The 17,260-nt window shown below is 39.2% G+C and overlaps 1 protein-coding gene across 1 annotated transcript in view; it reads left to right on the top strand.

Moving 5' to 3' along the window:
* Positions 1-17,260, top strand: part of b3glcta (beta 3-glucosyltransferase a) — a 455,564-nt gene that overhangs the window by 140,657 nt on the left and 297,647 nt on the right. Inside the window, exon 2 of the mRNA XM_051927190.1 lies at positions 3,582-3,631. Within this exon, the coding sequence (XP_051783150.1) occupies positions 3,582-3,631 (50 nt within the window). The remainder of the gene's footprint in view (positions 1-3,581; positions 3,632-17,260) is intronic.

Genomic DNA, 17,260 nt, shown 5'->3' with positions numbered 1-17,260 from the left:
AGTAGAATGTATTTTCTGAGTTTTTATTTCTTTTCCAGTCTTCAGGTGTCAAAATTCTGTCTATAAATTTTATGTGCCTGAGATGGAATTGGGGATCAATATGGCTAGTAGAGAATAACAAAGCACAGTTTGCAATAATGAAGGCATTAATTGTAAGCACATTGTCTTGGAGTAGGATATGTTGTGTGCTGTATACATTTAGAGTAAAAAACCTCAAATCTTAAAGTTCATCTCAATTTCATCACAAATTGGCCAATAATGGGCAAAAGAAAAGAAAACATGAAAAGTGCCAATAGTCAGAGCACATTTGTTCAGGACAAATGACAGAAATTATTTTAAAAATTATAAAATTCTATAAAATTGTTCATATTCAGTATCTGGTTTTGATTATGTTTGTTTTTATCAGGCAAAAACGATACCAGATAGTAAACCATGTTGTGTAGTAAGCTTCCAATAACATTAAACTCCTATCCAAACCCATTAACCGTACAGTTCTGTCTGATTGTGACACAAGACTAAACTCCATAGTAGCTGTTTAACCATAACATAATTACATAAACTAAAACTGAAACTAATAGACATAAAAATAAAATAGAAATATCATTGTGAAATAAAAACTAAATTTAAACTAAAAATACACGATGAAAGAAAACTAAAACTAAACTGAATTTCCAAGTAAGGTCAGAAAAAATACAGAAATAAAAACTCATTTTAAAAGGCAAAACTATAATAACTTTGATCTGCAGTGGCTTGATAACACATGCTGCTGGTGACCCTGCTAGAAGTGAGTTGCAGTACTGTACTCCAGTTTTGAGAAGACCAAAGACTGGACCAGAAGTTGCACTGCATACTCTGTCAGAAAAGGTCTGTTGTGTAACATGAACCTGCATAAATGAGAAACAGTAGAAATGTGGTCAGAAAAAGATAGCTGCTCATCAGTCACCACCGTAAAGATGCAAGCTGACCTGGTGGGTGTTAGCAACAGTGAGCCAAGCTGTACAGAGATGCAGAGTTGAACAGACTGGCTGGCCAAGATCACAAGAGGCCCGATTTTTGCCAGGTTGAGCTGTAGGTGGTGGTCCTTCATCCGGGTTGAGATATCCATAAGACATGCAGTTACCGTATACCGTATTGTCTGCTGGGAGAAACGACAGGTACGGCTGTGTATCATTGGCATAGCACTGATAAGAGAACTCATGCGATTGGATGATGGAGCCCAGCTGTACAGGTGATGTCCCGAAAAAAGTGTAGAAGACCCAGCATCAATCCTTGGGAAACACCAATGCATAACTGATGTGCCTTTGACAACTCCCCTCACCAGGACACACTGTAGGATCTGCGCGAAATGTAGGACTCCAAGGTGATGCCAAGGTCAGAGAGGGTGGCAAGCAGGATGTTGTGGTTGACCGTGTCAAAGGCATTATAGAGATCTAGCAGAATCAGTACTGATGACATCATGTTAGCTCTAGCACAGCATAGCTGATTAACCACAGTCATTAGAGCCGTCTCAGTCCAGTGGTTCCTCTTGAAGCTGGACTGGTTTGCATCAAGCAATTCACTTTGTACAAGGAAGGAAGAGATCTGGTTAGAAACAGCATGTTCAAGTGTTTTGGAAAGAAAGTACAGGAGAGAGGTTCTTGAGCTGAATGAGGTGTTAATGATATGTGTAATTGCAGGAATGAGTGGGGGGGAAATGGCTTGAAGCAGATGTGAGGGAATAGGATCGAGTGGGCAGATAGTGGGTTGATTGTAGAAGAGTTTGGAAATATCAGTGGCTGGCAGTGGAAGAATGTGGAGAATGTTGGGTGTTGCTTGGAAGGAGACATAATGGATGGCAGCAAGGGTGAGAACTGACTGCTATTGGCCACCACCCTATCCTGGAAAAAGGTGTCAAAGTCATTACCAGACAAGGGGGTTGGGGTAGGAGGTGGAGGAGGCTTAAGAAGGGAACTGAAAGCAGAGAACAGAGAGCATGTATCAGTGGTGCTGTTAATTCTGGTCTGGTAGGACCTTACCTTGGCTTTGATGGTGGCAGGAGAAAAGAATGCAAGAAGGGACTGATACGTAGCCAGGTCTGTCTGAGCTTTGGACTTCCTCCATTTCCTTTCTGCTGTCCTGAGCTCAGTCTGTTGATTGCGGAGTGCTTCAGAAAGCCATGGGCAGGAGGGTCTTTTGCATACAGGCCTGGAAGAGGGAGGACAAACATTGTCAAGACAGGAAGACAGAGTCAAGCATAGGGTGTCTGTGGCAGTGTTGGTGTCAACAGAGGAGAAGTGGTCAGGAGGAGTGAGAACAGGAGAAACTATTGAAGAGAAATGGGTGGAGGTGTTGGAGGAAGGACTCGGTGGGGGAAGAAGAAGAGGGAAACAACAGAGAAAACTGAATGAAAAAGTGGTCAGACGTGTGAAGAAGAGTGGAAGTTGCATTAGTGGTAGTACAATTGTGTGAGAGAACAAGGTCAAGCAGATTGCCAGCCTTGTAAGTGGGTGGGGTGTGAAGCTGTGTGATGCTGAATGAGGAAAGAAAACCAAGGAAGTCAGCAGTAGGAGGACTGTTCAGGTGGATGTTCAGGTCCTCAAGAATTAGAAGTGGGCTGACATCATCTTGGAGGGAAGAGGGTAATCCATCCTGCTCATCAAAGAAGATCCCAAGCAAACCTGGGGGGTAATAAACAACAACAATGGTCATGTTAATTGGAGAGGAGACAGTAATAGCATGGAATTCAAAGGTAGTGAAATTGCATACATTACTCAGAGGGGTGAATTTCAGGCACTTTGATGTAAGAATACCTTTCCCCCCCACCCCTACCAGTGTAGTGGCAGGAGTGGGAGAAGTTGAAGGCAGATGAAAGTGCTGTAGGTGCTTTCTGGCTAAATCCATGTCTCTGTACCAACTGATTGATGCAGTGTCTTAATGTATAGGGAGAGACATTGTTGGGCCTGATGGATTTATATCATTTTTCTTACTGAAAGACCAAATGGATTGCATGCTCAGAAGTTTGAAAGAGTGAAGAGGAGTTGGGGTATATGTTAAGAGGGAAGACTTAGATTGGTCAGTGTCCTGATTGGGTAGGGGATTCTCAAACCCGCAGTAAAACTGCTCAGCTTATCAGCAAGACGGGGGTTAATTTGTGGCATTTTTAACCAGCAATTACTTTTAAAGCATTATGGACAGAGGAGCAGTTACTGAAGGAAAAATTCTGATTATACATCTTCTCTAAGCATCCTTAACTGCCTTGTGTAGTTGGTATTTAGCTTTGTTGTTAAAGCCTTGCCTCCAAATTTGCAATTTTCCTCTTTAGCTATTCATAGTATTTTCACTTCCTTAGAAAACCATGGTTTGTCATTATTGTATTTGATGACTGCTTTTGTAGGAATACATTATTCCTTAAAAGACTTGTGTATAAAGTAACTGTGTCTGTATGCTCATCTAATCCAGCAGATGCTTCTCTTTTATTTCAGCTATACAGTTAATTAATACTGTGTTACTTAACATTATTAGTCAACTGAAATTTACTGTACTTTTTGTTTCTGTGAAACAACATGATGGTAAAGAATCAACCATATTTTTTTCTTTTTTAGTCCCAGTTAACATTGCTTCTGTGAATATTAATGAAGACAAGAATATCAAGGTAAGAATTTACTGTCATCTTGTGTTGGTTTTGTGGATTTTACTTTGCTAGTTTAACTGCCTAAATGTTTGATTGGTATATGTTAGGTTTAATTCTATTGTATGTATATATTCAAACATTTGTGTGCTTATTGCATTTTTTCTATGTGCGGTGCTTATTTTTAATTATGTTGTTTTACACATCAGCAAAACATACAGTACATTATCACTTACTTATTATTCACATCAGATACCCCATTTCCCCTACCTATCTAGAAAGCTAGGAAAGAAAAAATTTAATATGAAGTAAACAGTCAGATATAGTGAAATATCCAAAAGGTGAGGATTGGTTCAATAAGTTCAGTTAGATGAGGAGAACATTAATAAATACCTACCACATTCTACTTTGGTATTCTGATTCACTATTGTAAACTCTTTTTTATTGAGTGTTATCAAAATGATTTTTATTAGATTTATGGTACTATATTTAATATATGTCTAATAAATTATGTTTTAATTAGAGATGAATGTTACTTTAATTTGTTCAAGGTGATAATAGTATTTATATTATTTTGAAATTTGACCATAATTCACAGATGTGTAACAATATGGAAAAACTAGTTGTTGGCATAACAGTTTAAAAAATTCATGAGCCCTGGTATGTGCAAGCAGGGTGATGATCAACTGTAAAACCGCCTACGGATTTACCTGCTTCAGCTCATCTATAGCTTTAACCCTTTTGATAAATTGCGAGTTTTACTCTTCACTATATTTTCATAATCATTTTATCTTTTTTAAGATAAAGTGGGATTTCTAATGTAATAGTTTTCAACTTAAAATGATTTATTGAATGGCATTAATGTAATAAATGTATAATTTAGCATACAGTACATATCACAACAAAACATTATCAGGGTCCATTTTAATTTAAAAACAGTTGTTAATATTTACTGTTTTTGGATTTCTTATGCTTTATGTTACTTTGTTAAACAAAATTAATAAGTTCAAGTTCAAATGTATTGTTATATGTACACAGTGAAATTCTCATTTGCGTGTCTGACTAACAACCAATATATCACCACTCATTGACATCATGAACAACACCATTACTATTATATTATTATTTATTTGCTATGGGGCTTTGACCCTGCTTGCATCGCTAGCCCTCTCTCTTCCCCACCCACACTGGGGCACGCTACGCGCCAGGCACTTTGTATCTCTGCCTCTCGCATTGTGTAGAGTGGGGCTGAATGCACGCTAAGGAGATGCAGTCATTCCTCCGAAACCCCCTCTTAAACGGTGATACAATGGGAAACAAATAATTTTTTTTTTACCTCCTCTGTGCTCGATCAGCTACTGGCTTGCTGCTGCCGTGCTGCGTGATCTGCATGTCGCGCAGCGCTTCAAAGATTTAAAAGCCTGTACAGCAGCTGTCTTTTTGTCTCACTGCCTTGTCCCGCGGGATGTTAAAGTATCTCTGAGAAAATCATGTCCCGACCCAAGATTTTTTTTTTTTATAATAGAGAGATGTACTTTGCTATTCACACACAAGCCTTTCTCTGGTTGTGTACTACTTCACAAAAATAAATTTTAGGGACTCTGTAGGTGAAAAGTCACAGTACGTTTTAATGTCTGTAGAATATCCGCCAATTAATAGAACATTTATATTGAACTTTGGTTACACTATCTGAGATACTATGTTTTGGTAATCACATTTTATAATTGTTTTCCTACAATTCTCTGTCATACATATATTCTTTTTTTTTTTTTTTTAACTATTTTCATGTTTTTCTTTTATCATTTTGCAATTTTTGTTAGTATTGATTTGTTTACATATTATTTGGTGTTTATGTATTGTATATATACAGTGCTATGAAAATGTATTTGGCCCCTTTCCCCTATTTTTAATTATCCATAAGTCTTTACTGTTTCTTATTTCAAAACCAATTTAGTATAATCTGCGGTGGGTTGGCACCCTGCCTGGGATTGGTTCCTGCCTTGTGCCCTGTGTTGGCTGGGATTGGCTCCAGCAGACCCCCGTGACCCTGTGTTCGGATTCAGCGGGTTGGACAATGGATGGATGGATGGAATTTAGTATAATGCAAAAGACAACCTGAGTAAAAACAATGTTTAAACAATCATTTGATTTATTGAAGGAAAAAAGTTCACCAACCCCTATTTCACTCATGTGAAAATGTAATCCCCTTTAAGTTAATACTTGTTTGTGTCACTTTTAGCGGCAACAACTGCAATCAAGCACTTTTCGTAACAAGAAATCGGTCTTAGGCTTTTCTCTGGGGAAATTCTGACACACTATCCTCTACAGAATTGTTTTAATTCAGCCACATTGTAGGGACTTCAACTATGAACTGTCCATTTAAAGTCCTGCCACAACATCTCAATGGGGCTCAAGTCAGGGTCTATCCTTGTATATAAGTTGATAGTATCCGTATGTATGGTGTTTGCGTCAATACCCCGTATGTATGGTGTTCGCATCAATACCTCGACTCAATACAAGTTAGAACCATGCAATGGGACTCTGCCTCTGTAGTTAGAACATAACGTGGCAAACACAGACGCAGTATTGCATGATTGGCTAGGAATGTTCGAATGCTACAGTGACGCCACTGGACAGCCGAGTATAGAAAGTCAGTGTTGGTTCGTGCAGATAACAGTAAGTTTGGTTGATTTTTGTAACGTTGGTTTGGTGGGGCGTACTTTCCAGGACTAACATTGTCGACCGACTTAAAACCTTCGACAGCTCCGGAACCGTAAGTAATTTAGAACGTATCGCCATTTGCTTGGTATGTCGAAATCTATCTTTGGGCAGTTCAGTTTTGGCAACTGTCCTTCTGACATCTATTGGCAAACTGAGTAATGACGGCTGGGTATTAACAACGGTCATTGTTTAAATTTTAGCCGATCTCAGATCTAAAATGACCACGCCAACATAATTATTACTCCTACTCTGATTAGAGTCGTAAAGTACGGATTGTTTTGAAAATTTGTTTGCCAGAAAAAATCAAATGAGGTGCGCCGAAGATCTGAGTTCACGTTTCGCAGCCCCGTTTAAACAGGAAGCTCTTCATTACATTGGTCGAAAAGGTCTATTTTAAGCACAAATCAGTGCCATGATAACAAAATCATTTCAAGGACTTAAAAAAACAAATAGGGCGGCACGGTGGCGCAGTGGGTAGCGCTGCTGCCTCGCAGTTGGGAGATCTGGGGACCTGGGTTCGATTCCCGGGTCCTCCCTGCGTGGAGTTTGCATGTTCTCCCCGTGTCTGCGTGGGTTTCCTCCGGGCGCTCCGGTTTCCTCCCACATTCCAAAGACATGCAGGTTAGGTGGATTGGCGATTCTAAATTGGCCCTAGTGTGTGCTTGGTGTGTGGGTGTGTTTGTGTGTGTCCTGCGGTGGGTTGGCACCCTGCCCAGGATGGTTTCCTGCCTTGTGCCCTGTGTTGGCTGGGATTGGCTCCAGCAGACCCCCGTGACCCTGTGTTCGGATTCAGCGGGTTGGGTAATGGATGGATGGATGGATGGATGAAAAAAACAAATAATTCTTTGCAGAGAAAGTATGGATTTCACAAACGTAGAATTTGTAGCCCGATTCGATCGGGCTCCCAGTCGCTATGTTTCTTTAAATTGCCAAGAGATGGCGGAAATGTCCAAGAATGAGAAGGCCGACCATAGACATAGAATTACTAAACACCGCAGGACCAGCACCATCGTATGTCAATGTTGCTGCCACATTGCGAGTGGCACTGCTGTGGAGTGAAGTAATGGATAAAGATGCCTCACGCATGTGCTGCTTGGGATTGTACAAACCACTGAATGCTCCAAACCAGATCCCGGGGGATTACATTTCATAGGTGAGGCTGAACAATTCTTTTGGTTACATTTCGCTATTAGAAAATCCCATTTTATAATCTTAGCACTCAAGGTCAATTTACAATAAAATTAAACAACATTAGTAAAATTAAAACAAGAGAATGATAAATCAAACATCAATAATTAGCAAACAAACAAAGATAACTGCCAGTAACAGTGCAAAATTCACAATTGGTATACCAGTTTAAAAAGAAAATTTTTGAGGGCAGTTTTAAAATGTGTTATTGAATCGAGCTGACGTACAGTGCATCTGGAAAGTATTCACAGCGCATCACTTTTTCCACATTTTGTTATGTTACAGCCTTATTCCAAAATGGATTAAATTCATTTTTTTCCTCAGAATTCTACACACAACACCCCATAATGACAACATGAAAAAAGTTTACTTGAGATTTTTGCAAATTTATTAAAAATAAAAAAATTGAGAAAGCACATGTACATAAGTATTCACAGCCTTTGCCATGAAGCTCGAAATTGAGTTCAGGTGCATCCTTTTTCCCCTGATCATCCTTGAGATGTTTCTGCAGCTTAATTGGAGTCCACCTGTGGTAAATTCAGTTGATTGGACATGATTTGGAAAGGCACACACCTGTCTGTATAAGGTCCCACAGTTGACAGTTCATGTCAGAGCACAAACCAAGCATGAAGTCAAAGAAATTGTCTGTAGACCTCCGAGACAGGACTGTCTCGAGGCACAAATCTGGGGAAAGTTACAGAACAATTTCTGCTGCTTTGAAGGTCCCAATGAGCACAGTTGCCTGCATCAACCATAATTTGAAGAAGTTCGAAACCACCAGGACTCTTCCTAGAGCTGGCCGGCCATCTAAACTGAGCGATCGGGGGAGAAGGGCCTTAGTCAGGGAGGTGACCAAGAACCCGATGGTCACTCTGTCAGAGCTCCAGAAGTCCTCTGTGGAGAGAGGACAACCTTCCAGAAGAACAACCATCTCTGCAGCAATCCACCAATCAGGCCTGTATGGTAGAGTGGCCAGACGGAAGCCACTCCTTAGTAAAAGGCACATGGCAGCCCGCCTGGAGTTTGCCAAAAGGCACCTGAAGGACTCTCACACCATGAGAAAGAAAATTCTCTGGTCTGATGAGACAAAGATTGAACTCTTTGGTGTGAATGCCAGGCGTCACGCTTGAAGGAAACCTGGCACCATTCCTACAGTGAAGCATGCTGGTGGCAGCATCATGTTATGGGGATGTTTTTCAGTGACAGGAACTGGGAGACTTGTCAGGATAAAGGGAAAGATGACTGCAGCAATATACAGATACATCCTGGATGAAAACCTGCTCCAGAGCGCTCTTGACCTCAGACTGGGGCGACGGTTCATCTTTCAGCAGGACAACGACCCTAAGCGCACAGCCAAGATATCAAAGGAGTGGCTTCAGGACAACTCTGTGAATGTCCTTGAGTGGCCCAGCCAAAGCCCAGACTTGAATTCGATTGAACATCTCTGGAGAGATCTTAAAATGGCTGTGCACCGACACTTCCCATCCAACCTGATGGAGCATGAGAGGTGCTGCAAAGAGGAATGGGCGAAACTGGCCAAGGACAGTTGTGCCAAGCTTGTGGCATCATATTCAAAAAGACTTGAGGCTGTAATTGCTGCCAAAGGTGCATCGACAAAGTATTGAGCAAAAGCTGTGAATTCTTATGTACATGTGATTTCTCAGTTTTTTTATTTTTAATAAATTTGCAAAAACCTCAAGTAAACTTTTTTCACGTTGTCATTATGGGGTGTTGTGTGCAGAATTCTAAGGAAAAAAATGAATTTAATCTATTTTGGAATAAGGCTGTAACATAACAAAATGTGGAAAAAGTGATTCACATCACTTTGATTATCTAAAAATTTATTTCCATGTTCCTCCTTGTGAATTTTCTCTTTGACAGTTCATTTTAGGTTCAACAGTTTTTTATGTCTTATTTTACTTGTATTTCAAAGTCAACACTTAATTAGTTCAGGTTCACATTACTGTTTCTGTTTTGAACTGTTTTAATGTGTTTTAAGCCAAGAAGCTCAAAACAGCTAGGGCCTGTGGACAGTTCCGGAGCCCTGGACGGCTGCACTTCCGGTTGTGGATGTGCTGCTGTAAGAGGATCCGAGAGTACCTGGAACACTTTCAGGTGCACTGTAAAAGAGAACGCCTCACTCTGTTCGAGGAGCCAGAGTCGGGAGAAAGAGGAGAAAGTCTGAAGAGGAGTGGGAGAAGGACTGGCGGAAAAAGGGACTGTGTTGGGCTGTGAGCCATGTGTACTTTATGTACTATGCTGTGGGGAACAGGGTGAAACACTCCCCAATTGTAAATAAACCGTGTGCTGTGTGGCAATTGGTGTCCTGCCTGTTTGTGTCTGGGGATAGGATGGCTATACTCTCCCTGGGCTTTCACACCTTTTATAAATGTTTAACTTACGGTCTTATTTAGACAAAGCCAAACGTGAAAGAATTTATTTTGGAGAAGGCATTTGTTTATTTTGCCTTGGATTAATACTTAAACCATAATTATATCTGTTAGTTAAACACGCTTGTTTCAGGAAGCAGGGGAATAACATTTCTATACAGATGTAAGGATCATAGATGTAATATATGTAAATTCTGTGTTCACTTGCATACAGATAAGATAAAAATCAAATAAAAATAGCAACCTCTCTCTTTCTTTGTCAATCTAATAAATTTATACTAGTTTTATTTCAAAAATGGCTACTTGTGTTGCAAAAAAAATCTCTAATTGCTTTACAGTCTTTACTGGAATTTCTGCTGCAGTTAAGATTTCCTTTATTCATTTGTGCAGTGTGAATGATGTTACATTCATAGCATCTGTTAAACTGCACTCAGAGAACAAGAAGCTGCTGTCTTAACTTTTGAAAGATTTTCATTGATTTGTTATCAAATTTATTAAAAAAAGACTTCTGCCTCACAAAGAATATAACATTTTTTGTGTTATGCCAGGTTATTTAATCTGTTTTAAAGGAAACCACCTGTCTGGTGTCTCCATCTCCATCCCACTACTGATATAGTGTGACCGTGAGCAAGTCACTTGACCTGTGTGTGTTCCAATTGGAAAACCAAAAGAAGTGTAACCAATTGTATAATAAATGCTGTAAGTCGCCTTGGATAAAGGCATCAGCCAAATAAATACATGTAAATGTAAACATAGAATATCCCAAAGACACCGGATCTGCCATATTTCTTTATGGAGCACTCATTATATATTTTGTAAAAAACAAAATTGTGTACCCTGTGAAGTTTTCTCGATTCTTTTACAAATGGCTGCTAAAATATAATCAGAAGGTATTCCACAAAGCATGCTTAGTGAGTAAGCCTTGCATAAATCGAAACACTGGGCTTATCTCAGCTAGTAGGATTAGAGCAATTCACGCTTCATAATTGAGACAACTAAACATCATGTTATTAGTCTGAAGTGAAAAAATGAAACTTATCAGAGAGTTATGGATTGAGAGTTCATGAAATTACCACATTATTAGAAAAAAAATCTTGTAGAAAGGTTCTGGGAATTTTTTAGCATATGTGATGTTGCTGAATTCTCATTTATATCAATCTTACATGTTCATTACATTACAAAGTGGTAAAGCATTAAAACCTAAACCTAAACTATCCATTGAAAATAAACAACTGTCACTCACGTGCGCTTAGGAGGCAGTCAGCAAGCCCTGAGGTCAGTGAAACATCGTGAGATGAAGAGTTGATTTATGGTACTAACGCCTCTCTCTCTTTTTCATCAGACCAAAAGAACAAAAATAATTCATTGTACTCGCCACTCCAGCTCCCGGATTCACAAAATGGCTGCACAACGTCACTCCCACATCCGGCTCCCGATGATGATGGCACTTTCGGCTCACAATGATAACGTCACTTTCGGTCTCCCGCCGATGATGTCACTTCTGTCATTACCACGATGACATCATTTCCGGTTTCCCGTTGATGATGTCACTTCAGTACACCTGTTCTGATGTCATCTCCTGCCACATCACTTCTGTCAGCCATGTTTTTCTATATAAACGCCAAGTCATTGTTTCTGTTTATCAATTGCTTTGCTTTTTGATCACCTTTTTGCAATCATTTTGTTGCTTGTCCACTGGACATTATACAGGGACATTCCCCAACTCTTTTTTGTATTGTGCAGAGTCTTTTTTCACAACCCAACATTTCATTTATGTCGTTTGCTATCACCTTTCATTTGTGTCAAAATTAAATGCAATTCAATGTATTAACTACATTGAAATTCAGTACATAAGCAAGTGGGCTGTTTAATTTTGGCACAGTTTTATTGTGCTATATTTTGAAAACATATTCACCAAATGATCGATTGCTTTTCACTACAGCATGCAATTTTTGTGTCAGTTTAAAAGACAAAAGTGCATTGCGTTTTAATTCAGGTCCACAGATTGCGTGTCATAAATAAAGGCAAAACAAACATATTGCATTTCGCTTAGATTGTATGTATTACATTTTGATTCAAGACCATACTTTTTTATGTTATTGATTTTATTAAAATCAAATAACATTCCATACAAATAAATCAAGTTGTACAAAAATAGGTTCAAAACAACTCAACCCCCACCCCTGAGAGAGTGGGGCCAGCAGAGTAAAATAGATAGTAAGATAGTAAAAATAAGTAAATAGATAAATTAATAAATGAATAAAGATAAATGGAGTAAAAGAGGGGAGAGAACCTGCTTCCTCAATTTAAATGCTTATTCTAAAATATTATTGATTAGATACTGCCAGGTTTTGACAAAAATTTGTACAGATCCTTGAAATGCGAATTTGATTTTTTCCAATTTCAAATAGTATATAGCATTAGTTACCCACTGACTTAGAATAGGAGAGTTAGGATTCTTCAAGTTGAGCAGGATAAGTCTACGTGCCAATAGTGTAGTAAAGGCAATTACAGTTTGTTTGTCCTTCTCCACTTTAAGCCCATCTGAAAGTACACCAAACACATCCGTTAATGGGTTATTAGAGATTGTGACTCTGAGGCTGTTTGAAAGGCATTTAAAGATTTTGGTCCAGAATGATGCTAATTTGGTGCACGCCTAAAACATGTGACCCAATGAGGCTGGAACTTGATTGCAGCGTTCGCAGGTTGGGTCTTGCCCTGGAAACATTTTGGACAATTTTAAGTGAGATAGGTGTGCTCATTATATAATTTTGAGTTGAATAATTCTATGCTTTGCACATATGGACCTCGAGTGAATTCTGTGCATTGCTGCCTTCTACTTCTTTTCTGAGATGTTGAGTGAGAGATCTTTTCCCCATTGTACTCTTGGATCTTTGAAAGGGAGGGACTGTAAAATGGTTTTATATGTTACGGAAATGCTGTCTGAGTCCTCAAGACTGATTAATGTTTTTTCTGGCATATAGGTAGGTAGGTGGGAGTTGAGGAAAATTGGGCAAGTTCTGTTTAACAAAGTTTATAATTTGATGGTAGTGTAAGAAATGTGTTGCTGGAAAGTTAAATCCATCCATCCATCCATCCATTTTCCAACCCACTGAATCCGAACACAGGGTCACGGGGGGGGGGGGGGTGGGGGGGGGGGGGGGGGGGAGTTCAATTTGGAGTGTAATTGCTCATAAGATGCAAAGACGTTGTCTATGTACAGATCTCTAAGTGATTTGTTTTCCAGACATTAAAAACTGTGTACGTTTGATAGGGTGGAAAAGGTGGTCCTCGTGCAGTGGAGCCACAGATAAAAGCTTCTCTATCTTAAAATACTTCCTACATTGGTTCCATATTCTGAGTGAGTGAAGCACAATTGGGTTGTTACTATATTGGCGATAAATTGTATTTATTGGGGTACAAAGCAAGGAATATAAAGAAGAACTGCAGGATTTTATTTCTATTGCGGACCAAGCTTGAGTATGTTTATCTATTTGTTTCCATGTCCAGGTTTTTATAGCTTGTATATTTGCTGCCCAGTAATGAAACTGAAAGTTAGGTAGAGCCATGCCACCTTTCGCCTTACGTCTTTGTAGGGTCGCCCTTTGGATACGTGGATGTTTTGAAATCCAAATAAATTAGTTTATGGTTGAATGTAATTTCTTAAAAAATGGTTTATTGATGTTTATTGGAATGTTTTGAAATAAAAAGAGAAGTTTAGGAAGGATATTCATCTTGACAATGTTAATTCTTCTAGCTAAAGTGAGATGAAGGGTTGACCATCTATGCAAGTCTTGCTTCATTTTTTCCATACAAATGGAAAAATTTTGTTGATAAAGAGCTTTATGTTTACTTGTGATGTTTACCCCTAGGTATTTAAACTGTTCTGCGATGATGAAAGGGAAGGTGTCCAATCTAATATTAAATGCTTGAGAATTCACTGGAAAGAGTACACTTTTACTTCAGTTAATTCTGAGACCAGACATCTTTTGAGATTCTGTAAGTGCTGTTAGGACTGCAGGCACAGTATTTTGTGGATCTGATATATACAGTATCATATCATCTGCATATAGAGAAATTTTCTGCTCCAGTTCTTCTCTGATAATACCCTTTCTCTCATAAACATTTCGACAGTGAACTGCCAGTGGCTCAGTGGCAATTGCAAAAAGCAGTGGTGACAAGGGGCATGTTTGTCTGGTACCACGTTCTAGTTTAAAGTAGTCTAAATTAATGTTGTTAATACAAACTGAAGTTTCTGGATTGGTATACAGTAGTTTGAACCATGCACAAATGTTCGGGCTGAACCCAAATTTCTCCAATGTAGTGAAATGGTAGTTCCATTCAGCCATATCAAATGCTTTTTCTACATTCAACGATAATAATATCTCCGAGGTGATTGACTTTGTGGGTGAATATATTACATTAAACTGGCGTCGAAGATTGGAAGCTGTCTGCCTTTAAGAAATCCAGTTTGGTCTTGTGATATTACTGAATGGAGCACTTTGTTTATCCTTCTAGCTAGGACTTTGGAGAATATCTTAACATCATTATTCAGAAGTGAAATTGGTCTGTATGATGCACATTGTAATAAGTCCTTATTTTGCTTAGAAAAGACAGTTTTATTGTATCTAGCTTCTGTAAATGTTGCTAATAAAAGGGGTGCTAGCTGAGTTGAGAATTTCTTATAAAATTCGACAGGGTAGCGATCAGGGCCTGCTGCTTTCCCACTCTGAAGTGAGTTTATAGCATCCAGTAATTCTGATAGTACCAGAGGTTTATCTGTATTTGTCTCTATAAAAATATTGATTTGTTTGGATATAAATTCTGTAGAGTTCTTGTATGCTAATAAAAGTCAATTAAGATGCCATCTGCGAGATGAGTATGTGGGGCATAATGATTTTAGCTCCAAAATCAAAGGGGCATGGTCGGAAATAATAATAGCATCGTACTTACAAGATTTAATCGTAGGCAAGAAATTGTTATCTACAAAGAAACAATCAATTCTAGGGTAGCAATGATGCACTGGTGAACAGAAGGAATATGCTCTTGAGTTTGGGTTTAGAAATCTCCGGGGATCTAATAATTTGTGGTCAGTTACAAACTGTGTAATTGTCTTTGCAGTGTTAGATGTCATCGCCCCTATGGCAGGAGACCTATCTAGGTCTCGATTTAAAACACAATTAAAGTCCCCAGCCGCTATAATTTTATGAGTGTTCACATTGGGAATGGATGCAAATGCATTTTGGATGAAGTCCCTATCGTCGACACTGGGTGCATAAATATTTTTCAAAATCACTTTACAGTTAAATAATTTACCTATGACAATCGCATATCTCCCTTCAGGATCAGATACTATATCTGATACTACAAATCAGACTGTTCTATGTATAAGAATTCCCACACCTCTAGTTTTCTTTGTAAAGCTGGAATGGAACATTTGGCCAGTCCAGTATTTGTGCTGAAACTGACCCTTGCTGAATAAGTGGGGTCTCCTGTAAAAATGCTATTTTAGCATTTAGACCTGTTAGGTGAGAGAATACTTTCTTTCTCTTTAATTCATGATTCAGGCCTTTAACATCCCAGCTCACAAAGTTAACTGTCCAGTCTTGGAGACATTGCTTCTGAACTTTTGTTGTCATTTTGTAGTCTTAACTGAAAATAAGACAGCTTTGACCTTAATTTCCAATTTTCCCAGGAGTTGTTGCCATGGAACCTGTTGTTATGTTGGCACTTATAATTATAAGGATTAAAAGGCTAGATTAGAGATAGCTTGCTCTCTTTCTCTCCCCCTCAGTCCCCCCTCCCCCCATTTTGCCTCCCCACGTGAGGCTGGACCACACTTCACAAAGTCACAGTCCTCTGACATACCTAGAGACCGAGCACGTCCAAAACAAAACAAGCCCCCCCAGCAGCGCCGTATGAGGAATAAAATTGAGATATCTATTGCCAATACAGTCAAAATACTATAAGCATAAAATATAATCTTCAGCAATCTTGAGGTAGTAAGATAGTAAACCCAGGGAATGGTGTTAAAAAGTGGCCCCGAATAAGCATAGTAAGCCCTAATATAATAACAATAACAATAAACCAAGGGTATGATGATAAACAGTCTCCTTTAGAAAAGAACAAAAATTATTAATTTCATCCACACACACATACATATACTCATATAATTGTAATTAAAGCATAAACAAAAAGTGGTAGAGAAGGAAAAGGATGTATAATTATGGTACCAGTATCATTGTAAGCGGAGCCAAATAGTCAGTAAGATCTTCTTTGCCATCTCATGACAGGATGCGACTCACGATTCAAAAAAGACTTGTATTTCAAAAAGTGTCTGGATCAGTTTTCTTAGCTCTTTTTCTGCTTCCTCCATAGAGGTAAAGATGTAATGCTTGCCTTGAATGTCCATTTTCAGTTTGGCAGGGTACAAGAGGCTGTATCTGATCTCAGCTTTCTGTAATTTTTAATGTTGTAAAAAGCAGCACGTTTAGCAGCTGTTCTTCTTTTTTCGGCTGCTCCCGTTAGGGGTTGCCACAGCGGATCATCTTTTTCCATATCTTTCTGTCCTCTGCATCTTGCTCTGTTACACCCATCACCTGCATGTCCTCTCTCACCACATCCATAAACCTTCGCTTAGGCCTTCCTCTTTTCCTCGTCCATGGCAGCTCTATCCTTCGCATCCTTCTCCCAATATACCCAGCATCTCTCCTCTGCACATGTCCAAACCAACGCAATCTCGCATCTCTGACTTTGTCTCCCAACTGTCCAACTTAAGCTGACCCTCTAATGTACTCATTTCTAATCCTGTCCATCCTCGTCACACCCAGTGCAAATCCTACCATCTTTAACTCTGCCACCTCCAGCTCTGTCTCCTGCGTTCTGGTCAGTGCAACCGTCTCCAACCCATATAACATAGCTGGTCTCACTACCGTCCTGTAGACCTTCCCTTTCTCTCTTGCTAATATCCGTCTGTCACAAATCACTCCTGACACTCTTCTCCACCCATTCCACCCTGCCTGCACTCTCTTTTTCACCTCTCTTCCACAATCCCCATTACTTTGTACTGTTGATCCCAAGTATTTAAACTCATCCACCTTTGCCAACTCTAATTTACAGAAGGCTTCCTTTAAAACAACAACAAAAAAAAACAAACTAAAATTTAACATAGCTGGTCTCGCTACTCCCCCAAACTATGCGACTCTTCAATTCCACCCGGGGGGGGGAGGGGGGGTAAACGTTAACATTATTCAAAGTTATTGTCTGTTTTTACCTGCATTTTTATTTCTCTTTAATATTGTTTTTTGTATCAGTATGCTGCTGCTGGAGTAAGTGAATTTCCCCTTGGGATTAA

This window comes from Erpetoichthys calabaricus, chromosome 4 (genome assembly GCF_900747795.2).
Source record: "Erpetoichthys calabaricus chromosome 4, fErpCal1.3, whole genome shotgun sequence".
Lineage (NCBI taxonomy): Eukaryota > Metazoa > Chordata > Cladistia > Polypteriformes > Polypteridae > Erpetoichthys > Erpetoichthys calabaricus.
Note: the sequence above shows the minus strand (reverse complement) of the source record. Positions and strands in the feature narration are given on the sequence as shown.